General features: G+C 42.3%; 1 protein-coding gene across 1 annotated transcript; it reads right to left on the bottom strand.

Moving 5' to 3' along the window:
- Window positions 1-3,539: 3,539 nt before the first annotated feature.
- Window positions 3,540-11,880, bottom strand: melk (maternal embryonic leucine zipper kinase). Its single transcript, XM_069167402.1, has 17 exons — window positions 11,805-11,880; window positions 11,625-11,710; window positions 10,959-11,075; window positions 10,729-10,872; window positions 10,534-10,602; window positions 10,177-10,269; window positions 9,827-9,925; window positions 9,589-9,657; window positions 9,136-9,234; window positions 8,700-8,786; window positions 8,383-8,514; window positions 8,041-8,202; window positions 7,290-7,569; window positions 5,801-5,897; window positions 5,217-5,373; window positions 4,703-4,806; window positions 3,540-4,610 (listed from the first exon to the last, which is right to left on the bottom strand). Exons 1-17 carry the CDS (start codon window positions 11,878-11,880, stop codon window positions 4,433-4,435), a joined length of 2,049 nt encoding a protein of 682 aa, XP_069023503.1. The 3' UTR covers window positions 3,540-4,432.
- Between the last annotated feature and the right edge of the window lie 5,187 nt (window positions 11,881-17,067).

Raw genomic sequence — 17,067 nt, forward strand, 5'->3', positions numbered from 1 at the left:
CACAGTTTGTCTGTGCATGCTGTTTGCTGGTTGGGCAAGCATTCGCTGCTTTGGCTCAACGCCTCCACCACATGTAGTTTCTCTCCCTGTTAACTCCCTTTATTAGTGTTTTTCAGGAATATGGTTTGCATGTCCTGCACTGCTGGACTTCAATGTATAAACACACATGCATTAAAAGCACTGACGCAATGAATGCAAAAACAATTTGTCTTATTCCTCTCTCTTCTTCCCTTATCCTCTCATCTCCATTTGACAGACGTGTCTAATGATAACATCTGCAGATGGGGAGCAAACAGCACAGCAATCCGCAGATAATTGGGGGGCCACATTTAAAGACGACGAGAGAGAAAATGAGGGATAGATAAGTGGACAACTGCAGGTTGTTTGTTAAAGTAGCAACTAGCAGATATATTTTCACCCTCATTTAGATCACGAGGACTCACACCAGTGCCTTTTTTTTTCTCCCCTTTTTCTTTCCTACAAAGTGTCTCAAAACCAATTTAAACACAGAGTCTATGAAAAAAAATCAACGACAGTTTTACACTCATTAAATAATTGAAGGTAAAAGCAGGTTTCAACTCAACTGAGGTGGATTTTTAATCAAAGAAACACACGATAACATCATCCTTACAGCAGAACTGAGCCTTGCTGAACAACCCTTCGACCAAACATTCGTAGTCTGGGTTTGGTTTGACGCTCTTCCAGTTTCTTCTGCTGGTGCGGCACTCCCTCTTTGGGAGTGTCGCTGTCAGCCATTGTGTGCTGCGTGAAGGCCAAAATGGCCACAACTCCAACCACCAAGGCAAAGTGAAGCAGGTACAGGGCAACATGGAGCCAGGTCAGCAGCAGGGAGATGCACACGGTGGCAACACACCAAGGCAAAGCCAGGAGCAGCAGCAGGGAGTAATGCAAGCAGCTCAGGACGAGAGCCGGGACGGACAGGACGGATCTGAGCAGCGTGGAGGCCATCCAAGAGTACAGAGACAGAGGCCATAAGAGGAGAGATACTCCTGCCTCGCTCATGGGTACTGCCTAAAAGATAAACATTCAATGTCAAAGTGAGGTATTTAATGCTGATTCAAAGGATTTTGTATCTCTTATAGCAGTCCTACCCAACCATGTATGATTGTGACTCCTCTATTTGTTCTCTACCCACACTTCGCTGGCATTTTAGCTTCTAAATGCTCCACTATGTTCATCAGCTGGTTTCTAACCGTGTCTGTTTGCTGTTGGGTGCTGAGCAGGTATTGTATGTCTGCTGAGGCTGGAAATGATGCTATAAGCTCTAGTGGGCTAAATCGGGAAAGTTGTAAACTGAAGGATATTAAATGATCCATAGAGCTTATAGGGAAAAGCAAGGTTAGGTTAAACCAATCGTTTTAATCACTGAGGATAACACTCGCATACGAGTTCCCTTGTCATCCATTCTTAATTTAAATAGTGAATGTAGCAGTTTAAAATTTAGTTGTTCTCAGTTTTTTGGGGGGCATTTTTGCCCTTATAGGGCAGCTGGGAATGAAAAGGCAGACCGGAAACAGAAAGAGGGAACAATGAAAGTCCTCACCTGAAACTGAACCACACACACACACATTGCAGCTATGTGACCTATGCTGTTCCCAAATCTCTCCAATTTATCTAATTTAAAGGGTTTTATAAACCAATAAAGAGGCAAAAGTGTCCAGTATTGCTTAGAAAAAAGGGAGCTCAAGGAAAACATTTTAAAGCGAGCATAAGTATCATCTTTTTTAATATTTCTAATCCATCTCTTATATATTAGAAGCCCTTTCAGCACATGTAAGCCTAACAACTTACTTCATCTGTTTTCATCAACCTACCTCACAACAGTTTTCATGTGAAGTGCCACCAGAAGTTTGGGCCTTGTGAAGCCCTGAAAAATTAGCAATGTTCAGATATAGTGGCAGAAGAACAAAAATAAATGGATGGGTCATGTACAGCCGTCTCCAAAAAAAACCCACAGCAAGCAAAATTATTAAACCTTATCAGTGTAACAGCTTTCTTCAAGAAAACATTAACTCACATTGCAAAAGGAGAATGAGAGCGATTGCAAGCAAAACCCTCATTTCTAATCACAGGCCTTCACACGCCCAAACCTGAAAACAAGAAACAGATTAACATGCAGGGGCTCTAATCTGTTCTAGCATTCATTTACATAGACATTTTATCAATTTGATAACAGCAGCTGATAGAAAAATTCTACTCACCTAACCCTGCTGTCAAACTGGGCTTCCTGATTATCAGCTCACCCCAACTCCTTCCACACTGCTTTGTGTTCTGCAGAGTTTTTCAGCTTTAATCAACTAATCCCCTTCTGTGCAAAGCACTGGCCCCCTTGTTCTAGTTTTCAAACAAGCATGGACTGAACTACTCCACCTTGAGTTTACGAATTTCAGCGCCACCTGTTTGACGGGAGGGACAATGACCAGAATCATAAATGCACATTTTTGCAACTGACACACCATTAGTACGATTTGGGGTTTTTCTTGCAAGGATGAAACCCAAAGTGTCATCCAAATTAGGCATTATAAAGCCTAAAACGTATCAAACACAAGTAAAAAAAAAAAAAAAAAAAAAAAAAAAATTATAATGGAAAAGTCACAGAAAAACATGCAAAAAGATGAAACAAATTTGGCTTACGTAGCTTCTATTGATTATTATCCTGAGAGTAACGGAAGTGAAGACAAGATGAGAGAGTGGAAGAAAGTACTAAAAAAAAGAGAGCAGAAAAAAAGAGTGATAAATGTGAAAAAGATGACAGCAGCTTCAGTCCAGCTGTTGTCCACACTTCTCACGCACACACACACACACTCAAACCTGCAGCTCTGATCCTCCAACCTCAACCCAGCAGGAGGCCTTACCACCACTGGAATGATATGATGCTTCCCCAACTCCAACCTTCACCCCTGTCTTAAATGAGCATACCACCCACCACCCTCTCTCAGACTTCATTAAGGTTAAACCCCCCTTATCATCCACCATTACCCTTCTCCTCCCCGCTGAGACACCAAGGAGAACCTGTCACAAATAAATGCTGATCAGCTGCAGCACTGTCATGACTAAGTGGCATTTTGTCTTGGGAGAGCAGAATGTATGTCTAAGGGACCTTGTGAAATATTAATGTTCTTTTAATGCATGAATTAGTTTAAAGCTACCTCTATCCTGTTCACATTTTGAAGGTAATGATCATTATTATTCAGTCATTCAGTCATAACAATCATACTCTGGCAGACATTTTTTTGCCATAACAATGATTGCGAACCATTTTTAGCATCTAAGGCAATTCATTATCCTTCACTGGAGTTACAATTCAACTTGAGAACATGAACATTTAAAAGTCCTGTAGTTATTTTACATGTATGACCGTTACTGTTGGTTAAAAATGTAAAAACATCTGCCATTGTTTCAGTTTGTTGATTTCGTGATCAAAACCTTCAGCATGTTCAGCAGACGAGTGCGGGATACGAGTCTGGAGTCTTGAACTCAAAACTATCCGAGGTAAGAAACATCATGAAACCTTTCACTGCTCATTTTATTGGCGGTAAATGCTCAGAAACACCGTCACCAAGCTAAACTATCACCATCAATCTCTCCACCAAGTGAAGCCGGGAGGATGAACAGAAGGATGTTGACAGGGTGAAAACACACCAACGCTCCATCAACTGCTGAATGAATTGTAAAAAAAAACAACCCAAAAAAACCATTTGATGTAGCTAAATTCATCTTGATGATCTGTCCCCATAAACGCATAAATCATTTATTTTTATTTGACACTGTCAAGGAAAAAAATCTTAGACACAATGTGACAATGAAAACCAGGAAAATACCAATAAGACATAAAAACATGAAACACACTTCCATGGAAATGATGGAAGAACTGTAAACACGTACATTAAAAAAACAATGACAGTAAATTAGTAATGCGCTGCTTCTTTATGGTGTTCAATCACGTTTCGCACCTACAGGGGAGAATAACAACATGAAGACATAAATATGGTAATAAGCAGCTGGAAGGTATGGAGTAAATAGTCCTGTTACATTTCATGCACGCACACATTCATCTCAAGAGGACTTGCAGCGATTATCTTTAGCTTAATAATTGTGAAAAAAGGGAAGTAAAAAATTATTCTAAATAAAACAAAATAGGCTGTACAGGATCCTTAAACGTGTTGCTTGTAAATTGAATGCGACATTTGAGGTGGTGTTCGCTGGCCTGAGGACAATTTGAAATATTTCAAGAATGTAGGTCTGATCACTAATGTGCAAAGACACCTTCTCCCGTCTGAATTTCTGAAAGAATCACTGATCAGTCATTTTTAATACTTGGACACAGAGAGGGACGTCTTGTTGATGACGCAAAAATGCCAGCGTCCACCGACTCGGACGGAATATTGATATTGTCAGGAAAGTGCATTATTTAGATCCTGGATGTGGAGAGGATGTCCTCCACCAGATGTTTGTAGACCCAGGCGTCTCCCTTCAGCCTCTGGCGGCGCACCCCGACGACCTCCGGCCTCTGCAGCAGGCACACCTCCAGCTCAAACGCCATGTTCACCTTCCCAAAGTCTCCCTGGGTCCGACACTTCAGCGTATACCTGAATTAAAGGCAGGGAGCAGAAACGTTAGAATGTGACCACAAGATGAGCGGCCTGGTCAGTAGGTTGGGTGATAGCATGCGTCTTCTTACCCTTTCTGTATGAAGTCCACGTTTTTCTCCGGCAGGATGGAGAGAATCTGGTTCAGGACCTGCTCTGGATTGGTCTGACTGGTCAGAGTCACGTTATACTGGGCCTGGAGGAAGATACGGGAGACGAGAAATTCTGTGACTTTACTTTAATTAATAACTTGAGTTTTGGACCAATGGCTGGAAACAAACCAGCTATTTGCTTTTTAACCAAAAAAAAAAAAATGAATAGAACAAATCAAAAAAACAACTTAAAAGACTAATGATGTTTGTTCTGTCATGAAAATACATTTATTATTTTTTATATTGCTTTCAACATGCAGAGTCAGCAAATGACAAACTGGATTGTGTTGTTTGTATTTTTCTGTCTGTTGTTGCTGTTGGTAGTGTAAACACTGTTTTGTTGAATTGAGGAATAAATAATCAAAACCTTGCTAGTAATAATAATGATTATTTGCAGCCCTTTGTTGGCATGTGACACAGAACTGGTGACGAGGTCTGTTATTTTCTGTTATACCTTAATCTTACGTGGGCCGTCACGCAGGGCTCGTCTCTTACTCGGGGTGAGCATGGTGATCACCTTATCCAGGCCTTTCTCCAGGGAACCAAACACCTTCCCTGCTCGCCTCTTCTTCTCGCTGTCTCCTGTGACAGCCAAGTCCAGAGACCTCGACCTGGAGAGCGAACACAGACCGGTCTCACTTGTGCTCAAGTACTCTCACCTGCCCCTCTCAGTAGCTCACGTGCTCTCGGTTTTAAGATCTTTGGAAATGAAACATTATACTCCCCATTCTTGTGACCAGTAGCATTTCTTCACTTCACACAGACTTCATTCGCTTCTTTGGATAATTTTGGTTATTGTGTGATTCGAATGGATTTATAAGGAGGATTTTATGCCGTTATACCAGCTTTGATATACGGACTCCATCAAACCACCTTTTAATCCTGCTTCGGTCTATAGAGCCAATAGGCCAGTCTAGCTTCTCCAGTAACTGTACATATACACTACACTCCGCCCTGTGTTAATATTTACCTTTTTCAGCTGCTCACAAAGTCTTTTCCCTCCCCTCTGAACCTTTGTCCACCCTGCAGGCCACTCACCTTCGCTCTGGACTGAAGGCCAGCAACTCAATGTTTGCAGAATCCTTGTTCGCCGCTGCCCTCTTCTTACTGGGCTCTTTGGAAGCACTGCCGCCACCTAACACACATACGCACACACACACACACACACACACACAATAAAGTGAATTAAGATAGCTGAGAAGATTCCATCTTTCGTCACAATAAACCACACTGACAATCAGCCAAATTGTTCAAACCAGCAGAACTTTATATCAATTTCTACTTGATCTCAACACATTGGACATAAAACGTGAAGAGCTCTAACGGTTATTGGAATAAACGCAACGCTTCATTTAAAAGAAGATTTGGACAAAGGTGATAAGTGTTCGGATAATATAGGGTAGGGTGTTGTTTCGAACCTCAAAGCCACTCAAAGGGGGAAAACTGCATTGGACGGGATTACAAGTGAAACCGTTCAGGTAACAGCCCTTTGCTCTTATGCATAGGACTGGCGGGCTTTGACATTGGAGTTGTGAACACAAAGGCAAAATGAGCCTGACACACACACACACACACACACACACACACACACACACACACACACACACACACACACACACAAAAGAGAGCTAAGCTTTAGTGGCAAGAGAACACATGTCACTACAGCCCACGTGGGACAGTGAGCAAAGGAAAGAGACAGCTACACCTGTCACAGCACATGCCTAGGGACGAGCGCACACACACACACACACACACACACACACACACACGCACACAGTGATCAGTGTGGGTGTGTGTGTGTGGACAAGTATGTAACAGGTAACATGTCTGCACTGCACTGTAGCCTAGAGAACAGGAGGCAGTAAGGAGAGCAGGGCTGAGCCAGATTCCAAGGATTTAACATGAACTAGGTCGGCTGCAGCCGTCTGGTGACCAATTTTATAAAAGGAAACTAATGAGACTGGACATGTGAGCAGAGAAGTCACCATGACAAATAATTAAAACTTTAATGATTCTCCATTCATATTAGTGCACTCTATTTATAGATAAGTGAATAGAATTAGCTTCCTGATAATAACCTCACCTTTGAGTTGACAGCGATAAGTGTGTGTGAGTGAATCCAAGTGAGTGTCCGTTTTCTGGTGTAATGACAGTTAAATCATAGAAAAATGAGTGGCTTTGGGATAAAAAAAAAAAAAAAAAACTAAAAAAAACAGGCCCAATAAATGAGTTTATTACCAGAAGACAATTTACTTGCAAATGTGTGGCATGTGGATGTGGCACTTATGATTATGAAGGCCCGAATGAGACAGAGAGAGGGGGACAGATAAATGAAAGGGGGGGGGGGAATGTGGAGAGGGGCAGCTGGTTAATGCAAATCAAATCTAATACGGATTGCACTTCAAGCCCTTGTTTGAAACAATAAACAATTACAGTATACAAATAAACTGTATGATGCCTTGAGGCTCTGTATTGTCTGTACTCCATTACTGCCACACTGGTTGAGTAACCATGAAGCTCTTCTTACCTTTGGGGGTGACCACGGTGGGTTTGGTGCCGTTCTGATTGGGCGTGGTCAACACGTTCTTGTTGGGAGGTGCGTTCTTCCTGGTGGATACAGGGGTTCGAGGAGGAGGCAACGCAAAAATCTCACTGCTTTTCTCCCGGACCGCAATATTCTCCTTGTTCTCATTGGTTCGTTCTTGATCTCTCTCCCGCCTCTCTGGGCGGTGTGGCGTCGTTGTTCGCCCCCTTTCTGTGCTCGGGCTGTAAGCACACCGTCTTTCCACCGATGGAGATGCCAACCTCTGGAGGAATGTGAAGAAACAAATGTGGTATGAGCACATTTCTGTGAGAAAATCCAGCTGGATTGGTCGGATTACAAACCAAAACTCTCTCCCTTCACGCCTTTCAGAAAACCCGTAGGGGTCTTCCCGAAACCTTCCTGAACTTCCCAAAACCTAAGATCTGAGATTCACAAGCACTTTGCACTGTGTCTCTCTTTTTTCATTTGTTACTCAACTATTTGTACTTTTTATGTGAACAAACCAAAGAAATACTGTAAGTGTCACCGTGGGGAGACTAAATATATACATGTTTTTCAACAATAAACCATCTCCAAGCCTCCATCCCTCTTTATGATGGCTGGTTTGTCACTCCACCAACTAGTGCGGTCATTCACAATGACTAAACGAGTTTGATTTCCTCACCGTTTCTGAATCTTCTCCTTCACATCAACAAAAACTGAAAAAGTTACATTCATACCAACTTCCACATACCGTGTCTTTGTTTGAGGTTCCGTCTGGCCGACCTTTGACCCCCCGGGGTGTGTACTGCGGGGCAGAGACCCACGGGCAATCGTCAAAGTACTCCGAGCAAAACTCCAAAGAACCCACAATCACGGCGTCTTCGTCCTCACTGAAGTGAAGGGCTTCCCTTCTCTAAAACCAACAGAGTAAAAAAAAAAAGAAATGGAAAAAAAAAAAAACAAGACAAATAGATCCACAACTACACTTGACACTGGGAAACAGTATGCATGTAAGGTACGGAGCATCGGCGCCAGAACATCCAGCTGTCCGAAGCCCCAAAGCATAATGGGGAGTGGTGGTCGTGAGTGTGACCTGTGGTCCGTGGTGCGGAGGAGAGCAGGAGTCCTCGCAGGCGGCAGGCTCAGGACGCAGGCGGACAGGCTTTCCCTTCTGCTTCTTTGACAGCAGCAGCAGGTAGGTGGCTGTGGTGTGGTCGTACTGCCACTGTAAGAGTTAAGCTCTATTACGGTGCACATCTAGCACACGCTATATGCAATATGATATTTACAAACAACGGAGTGCAGAATTTATGTACAGACCAACAAAACACAAAACTGATGGACAGCAACGTGATAAATTGGAGATACAACAATGCTGACGCTAAAATATGTGGCTTGACAGATACACACCTTCTTCACCAGCGCTGTGGTGCTCCCTCTTGATCGCTTCATGTTGACTGCCATCTCAGTGATACAGTCTTCGTCTATGTGGCCAAGCTAAAAAAGGAAAAGGAAAAAAAAAGAGCCGGACTGTTCACAAAAACCCCAAAACAGACGCTTTGGATTTTGTATGTGAGCACTAAAATGACAGTCCCCCTACAAATTCTGTTGATATTATGGATTACGATGCCGTTTCTTGGAAACTTCTGGTATGGTGACTGGAGAAAAAAGGAAAAACCTCACATAACTTAGGAATTTTCCAGTTCGAAACTAAGAGAAACATGCTAAATCGGATAAGGCTGATTACTGCAGTCTACAACACGGAAATTGTGTGGTTCTGTTTATATGGTTGCTGATGTTTGCATTTGTAACACAGCTTCTTTTTTTTTTTGGAGGGTGTCTGTACCGGCTGCCTGCTGTACCACTCCACAGGGCTGTTGTAGTCTGTCATCACCCAGGGATGGTCCAGCAGCTGTCTGACAGTCACACGCCGCTTGGGGTCCACCTACAGGACACACACAGAAACTACAAGTCAATATGCAGAGCCTGCACACTCCAGTCTACTGTATGTCTAAAAATATGCTGTACAGTCAGAAATCAATTATATCCCAATTATGTAAAATGTTTTTAGCTTTATTGTCCGCCTTATCAGTCAGCAATAAATAAAACCTTTTTTGTTATGGTAAATTCACACAACAGATGCACAGCTGAGTTCTACTGCGGTTTAAACGGAAGAGGAGTGTAATTACAAATTTTCTGATTACTCTAGAAAAAAAGAAAAAAACTGTGGAGAGAAAGGGGCGGAGTGGACAACTGATAAACACAAACAAAAGAGCAAACAAAATGACTGAACATGTACCTGCATCATCTGGTTGAGAAGAAGGATACTACAAGGAGAGAGCCACTGTGGGTTGTCATATTTACCTCTCTGAAAATGTAGAAAATACATTATAAAACAGACATAAACATTGGTCCTTCTTCTTGCGTTTGCTTAGGTTGTAATATTCCAGCAGAGAATGCAACTGTGAGTGCTCAAAACATTTAGTAGCAGCACTTTAAATCGAAGGGAAATGTTGTGAACACAACAGTGAGCTTACTGTAATCTTCCTGTAGAGGACCATGCAGTTGTCATCATCAAAGGGCAGGTATCCACAGAGCAGAGCGAACAGCAGCACTCCCATACTCCACACATCAGCCTGCAGGTTACACATCGCACAGCAGTATTTCAGCCTCAAGTGTTACAGATAGGATTTCACAGCTCAGTTGCACCGAGTCATGCACCAGCGAAGACGATCAGGACACCGTGAAAAAGCAGAATTGTGGAACAGGCAGGTAATAATTAATCTCGGTGAAAAACAAATGCAAATTTTGTGGGTTTAAAATCATCTTGTATTCAAACCCCAGCACTTCTAAAAGTTGTAAATAGTAAACAGCATACATGACTTACCTCTGAACCAATATAAGTTTTACCCTGGATGAGTTCAGGAGCAGCATATGCCGGGCTCCCGCAACACGTCATCAGCTCATAACCCAAACCTCCCTGAGAGAGACAACCACACGTAATTCACACCATCGTTTAGTGGTCTATATTCAGCTATATACAGCTTCTATCTGCTACATCCCAATAATCAGACTTAGGGTTGTTTTAAAGGAAACTGAATGGCCAAATACAGTGCTTTGCATCTTACATACCTTAATCTATATTTTCTACATTTTCTTGCCTATTACTTGATCAAATATCTTTCAGGCTGAATATGTTTGATACCCAAACACACACAGTGGGATAGAGAATGTGTTGCCTTACCTTGGGTTTGGCACACAAGCCAAAGTCTATAAGCTTCAAGTTATGGTCTTCGTCAATCAACAAGTTTTCCTAAAGTTAAGCGAGACAAACATCGCAACAGACGTTAGATTTACATGTAGTCACAGTCAAGCAGATACCTTCTCTCAAGTGTCACTTCTTGTTCCTCCTATACATTCAAACAGCAGCTCTTCGTACCGGTTTTAGGTCCCGGTGTGCATATCCTTGACTGTGGACGTAAGCCAACGCAGACACAATCTGCCTGAAAAACACCCTGGTCTCCTCTTCTGACAGACGGTCCTTCGCTATGATGTAGTCAAACAACTCCCCGCCTGGACAGTACTGACAGAGAGACGCAAAATGAATTAAAATCAAAATAACAAGGTAATAGTCACTCTCACACACTCGGTGTTTGTGTGTGCTCTTACCTCTAACACCATGAATATCTGGGTGGAGGTTTCTATGACCTGGTACAGTCGACAGACATGTTGATGACTCAGGTTCTTCATGGCCTCGATTTCCAACTTCACACGGGGCAAGTCATCCTGGGGCAAGAGATGTTCACACTTCATTTTACCGTCTCCATGTTTTGCTCGTGCTGTCGTTTTCTACTGTGATTTTGACACTGCCCTTTATTTTTGTAATATTATTTTATGCAGACATTAGGAAGCCAAGCAAGCGGCCAGACGGTGCCAAAGATTACATATGCCAAAGACAATATTGCAGCAAACTGATGTATTGTATGAGCTGAGCTGACTGTTGTAGCAGTGTATAAAGTGCATGTTCAATTGCAGTAAAGGGTTATTAAATGGGATTTTTATGAGCTGTTTTGAGGGGGAGTTGGGAGCAGAGTGTCTGTTAAACTCTGTTTGAGGTAAGAAGTGTTGCACTGACTCGCTATAAAAACAATAGCCAGTGTTTATAATTGTTCCACTGATTATTCAATATGTGTGCAAAAAGATGAGTAAGGAGTCACTTTGGGTTAAATTTATAAAGTTTTTCCATCATCTGAGAATTGTATTATGGTTATTTTTTTTTTGGGCGTTGTATTCTAAAGACTGTATTACATTATAGCCTGCCTCTTCCTGACTCACCCCAAGATCTTTCTTATTCATGATCTTGATGGCCACCTTCTCTCCTGACAGGATGTGCCGACCCAGTTTGACTTTAGCGAAGCCTCCTGCAAAACCAACACACAAGGGTTCATAACACAGTGCAGAGAAGACATGACACAGATGAAGCTTATTTGACTTATAACAAGACGCTGACATTACCTGAGCCGATGGTCTCATAAATCTCATATTTGTTGAGCTCGTCGGCTCCGCGGTGCTCCGTCCTTTCCACAGGCATCCTCCGATCCAGCAGCACGATGCTAAACCTTGACTGCCGTGAGATTAAACCATCAAATCGCAAACACGCTCAATTAGACGATAAAACCGTCTTTGCGTTGACGATTATCTTAATTATTCAGGCGCTAATATTTCTGGCTCGCTATTTTAACGGGAAAACAAATAGATAGCTGTAGTGAACAAAATTCGTTAATACCACCACATGTAATTAAAGGAAGTTTAGTAAAAGCTACGTTAAGCTATATTAGTAACGCTACTCGACATTACGAGTTTACCTGAATTTCTATGAAAACAGAAGCGGACGTCTAAGTCAGTTAACAAACATATGCCGGATGGAAAAAGCCCTCGAGCACAAATGTTTTGTTACAGAAGTTTGAATTTCGCACGTCGACGTTAGCTGCACTTCCTGTTTCCGGTTTGTGATTCGTGCTCCCTCCTGTGGTGAATAGCAGTACTGCAGTAAAAAAAAAAAAATGAAAGGCACTACTGGTAGGAATTTTCGGTCGTGCTGAAGCATACTGAAGAGTGTGTGGAATATTTTGATTCATAAGTTTATTTTCCCATCGCTTCAAGAGCAACAAACAATTGTCAAATGTGGTTAATGATTGAAGCACATAGGCATTGTGAGACACCAGTGACACTGAGACATGGTCTAATGCGTTATCCTTACCATACATGGCCTACACCAAGAATCCAGCAAACATATTAATGTTTGGCCCCTACAGGGAGGAGGTTGAGTGGCTCTGTTATGTTGCCAGGGATTTTTCTTGGTAGTGAAGGGTCACTAACAGATCTCAGCCCAGCTGAACACCAATGACAGATTTTTGGGCATGCAAAAAAAACACATCAACCAAAATCATGAAAATCTCTTGGAAACCTCATCCCTCCTGTAGAGTCCTCAGACTTGTATTGGAAATGTTTTTGATTTCCCCTTCCTCTTCTTTTCATTATTTTTTTTTATTTCCACATTCAGTCAAATACGATTTCTTCATGTCACAAAGCTGTTTATGATTTTTTTTTTTGGTTGTTGTTGGCAGTTATACAAAAATCTCAAGCTCCAAGCTCTTGAGATGAGGCTCAGTTGTTGCAGTCTTAGCCTACAGTTCAATAGGTTACTGCCCATTGAAGAACAGCAAACAAACATATAATTTAGTGTTTACAGTGTTCTGTACAACTATGACTAAAAGTTAATTCACACCTCCTGACCAATCAGAATCCAAAATCTTCAGTTGCTATTTTCAGTTTACATACTTTAAACATTGATCCATCTGTTATCTATAACCATGTATCCTCACAGAGGAGGCCAGAGTCCATCTCATATTCTGTGCAAAATGCAGGGTGGGCCAAGGACAGGTCACTGGTCTGCCACAGAAAGGACAACAACAGCAGCAACAAAAATTGTCCACAGACTATGGCTGATGGATGGCGACACCTTTCTGACTGGTGGTGGTTAGCTGAAAGTTTTACCTGTAAACATACTTTGATGTGCACGCAGCCTGTAGGATGGAGGGCACCCTGTGTGTTTCAATGTGTAAACTCTTCTGCTTTTGACCTGGTAGGTATGCGGTTGCAGTAACTGACCAGAGAGGTGTATTTATGGTGTCAAAAGGTGTGTGTGTGTGTGTGTGTGTGTGTGTGTGTGTGTGTGTGTGTGTGTGTGTGTGTGTGTGTGTGTACGCGCGTGTGTGTGTGTGCGTGTGCGTGTGTGTGTGTGCGTGTCTTCAGCTGCACTATTGTTAAGCCTGTAATTAGAAAGAGTGAGAGGTGAGAGACCAGTGAATGCCTTTTAACAGACCCCTGCCTTCCATCTGCCATCTGTAATACAACCACTCTCACTGTTATAGTTCTTCTTGTTTTGCTATAAATGCCACAACACAATTTTGTATTATTACTATTTTTTCCATTCTGATGGGCAAGGACAACCATACCTTGTCCTTGCCCATCAGAGACGGACCAGCTCCAAAATGAAGAACATCATATTAGTGGCCAGAAATCATGCTTTTAAAGTCGTGCAACAGGCCGTCCCCTGTAATATGCAAATAAGTCTCATTTACCAGGTGTAAATATAACATCTTGACACATGGCCAACACGGACAGACAGCTGCAAAGGAATTCCTGTGATTGATCGATGGTCGCCGTGAGTTTCTCATGGTTGTTAGGGAAGGAGTCAGTCGTTGGGGAAGTAATCGGTGGTTAGGGGACGTCCAGGTGTCGGCAGGATGACAGAACCCCTCATTTGGTTCCTGAGGCATCTGGCTGGGACAGGACAGAAGGACATCAAACGACCCACAGCTGGAAGAAAAGAAAGGGGAAAGCGAGTGTGAGCATAGGAGAATGGAGAGGAAGAGGAGAAAGGGAGGGAATTGGAGAGGAGAAAGAAATGGAGGCGAGTGAGGGGTTGTAAGGAAGAGAAATCTTTCATTTGGAGTTGATCTTAATTTCTATTGACTGTATTGTTTATTCTCACTGTCTTTTACCATTTAGTCTGTGTGTTGCTGTGTTTTTTTAGGTCAGTGTAGCTAGCAAGGACACACTCTGAATTACTGACACTACAAAGAAACACTGACTAAAACATATTTTAAATAGTTACATATGGTTGATTCTCGGGAAAACAACAGAAAAATCAGAACATGCCTTTACTTTTCACAAATCTATTGGTAAGGGTTCCTTCATTCCCATATCTGCATGAGCTCACACTTTTACGGCACATTAAAACATATTTTGAATGCACTGTAACATACTGTAAGGCGGTGGGTGTTCCCCGCCCACAGTCATTTTATAAGATACAACTCCAGAGTAAGGTTTTTTTCTGTTATGAATAAAACGTATAAAGTGTTGTAATGCTTTTGAGAACAAATCCTGCTACAGCAAATGGTTTTAACAGACAACTCAAGCCTTCCATGGCCATGGCCAGCCTGCCTTTGCGTAACAGTTTACCAGTTTAGTATCACATATAGAATACAAGCGTCTGCACTGGTTCATAGCAGTCAATCATACTAAATGTCATAAAGTAGAGTAATCCCACCACATCGTCTTTAACGAACATGTTAGTAACATTCATGTTCACAGTTGGATGAAGCGTCATTTTCCCTGTGTCCTGGCTGTGTTCATGGCTATATCGTATGCTTGTGTGTGTCATTGTTTGACCAGATCTGTGTGTTAAGGAGTTGGTGTATCACTTCCAGCCAGTGTGTGTGTGTGTGTGTGTGTGTGTGTGTTTGTAATCAGACATGGCAGCTATTGACCTGTCAAAGTGGAAAACAGACGTTGTCGCCCCTCAGAGCGCCCGTCTTGGACAGAATTCCCACTATTCCCTGACAGACTTTTGGAGGCTCCCAGAGTGCCATAACTCCGTGGATACTGGGTATTCACTGCAGGGGACTGGCGTCTTAGATCTGGCTCTGCGCCAGAGAGGGGGAGAGATTCAGAAAAGCAGTGGCATGTATGTATCGTATATTTAATTTACAGCATGTGTATGTATAGGTTTGTGCTATTATAATGGTTTGTGTTGCAAAGCATCAGTGCCTTTCTGTGTTCTCAGGTCAACGGTCATATGTTAAAGATGAAACAATGCAGTCATGACGCTTCACAAAGCTTTGCAACGTCACAGTCGCCTTGTCTCTCCCACTAATGCTCTTTTCATGCTGACCCAATTGATTCACCTTACAGACATTGCATCACAGCACTTTATCCACACATGTGTCCCTCGTCCAAAAAACTAACATTTCCACCAACACAATCACACTCATACAATCACAAAGAAACTGACGCTCTTAGAGAAGTTGTGAAATTCTCAGTCGTGGCAATTTCACACCCATGTTGAGAACAGCTGCGGTCGGATCAGCTGGCAGTCTGAGGGATAAATACCCGATATGAAATGTTGTGTACTGCCACTCTGCACGAACACAAAACAGGCAGGAAAACCACATTATAACTGCTCCATCTTCAAGTCTTTTCACAACTCTTATCCTTCCTCACTACCGAACATTAAACAGTGACACGTTAAAGAGAGAGAACTATGCCTCATTGTGTGTTTACAGGGCTGAAACAGTCCTCTTCCCAGAACTGAAACATTCAGCCAAGGTAATATATTGCACCCATATGTTTGAACTCCTCCAAATCTTTCATGTCTATGCAAAATACTACCTTAAATTCTTTAAATGAAGACTTTAGGAGTGTGTCACCGCAGGGTTTTGATTTCTGGCCAGTGAATATATTTCTGAAGTGATGAGATTGTTTTCTGACTTGGTATGATGGTGTACTGACTCACTATAAATTGGCTGTCTTTGGAGTGTGAATCACTGATGAAGGGAATCTGAATCACCATTGAGAACAACGGTACTTTGCATTCTTTGTGTTAATTACAGTGATAAACTGTTAACATATTTTTTCTATTATCCTTAATCCAGCCCACACTCCTGTTGTAGTACTTTTCTTTACTTTGATTTTTTTTTTATTTTTTTTTTATCTTTCATTTTTTTCAATACTTTTTTAAATGGAAAAAGGAATAACTCAGATCCAGACAAGCTTTATAAAGTGAAAAACAAAAAGTGGGTGGAGAAGCAAAATGAAGAGGGACGCGTGTCCAAAGCCTCACAATCCTGCATGACGATTCACAGGGAGAGATATTGGTTTTGGACAAGGTTTAGGATACACTACAGGAGCCTACACACACACACACACACACACACACACACACACACACACACACACACACACACACACACAGACACACCAACACACACGCACACACACACACACACACACACATACGCACGCACACACACACATGAATGCACGCACACACACACACACACACACACACACACGCACGCACACACACACACACACACACACACACACACAGACACACCAACACACACGCACACACACATATGCACGCACACACACACATGGATGCACGCGCGCACACACACACACACACACACACACACACACACACACAGATCATGAGCTGTCACAACATTCATACTGAGGTGTAAAATAGGTGTGACCTCAACTTTTTTTTTAAATATAAATGCTCCTAAAATATTCACTTTCACTCAACATTTCTCCTTTCATCTCTCCCAAAATCTTGCCCTTTCTCCCTCCCACCCCTCGAGCCAACCCCACCTCACAAATGCACACTCCCCCATGAAATGTGTGTGTATGTGTGTGTGTGATTTGT

The sequence above is a fragment of the Embiotoca jacksoni genome, unplaced genomic scaffold, assembly GCF_022577435.1.
Source record: "Embiotoca jacksoni isolate LCO1_2020_lvr unplaced genomic scaffold, fEmbJac1.0.p SCAF_4, whole genome shotgun sequence".
Taxonomy (NCBI): Eukaryota; Metazoa; Chordata; class Actinopteri; family Embiotocidae; genus Embiotoca; species Embiotoca jacksoni.

Coding starts and splice junctions, on each gene's coding strand:
- melk (XM_069167402.1), bottom strand. CDS start 11,880: ATGCCTGTGGAAAGGACGGAGCACCGCGGAGCCGACGAGCTCAACAAA. Junction 5,898..7,289: donor CACCGTGGTCACCCCCAAAG/GTAAGAAGAGCT, acceptor TATGTGTGTTAG/GTGGCGGCAGTGCTTCCAAA. Junction 4,611..4,702: donor GTGGACTTCATACAGAAAGG/GTAAGAAGACGC, acceptor CCTTTAATTCAG/GTATACGCTGAAGTGTCGGA.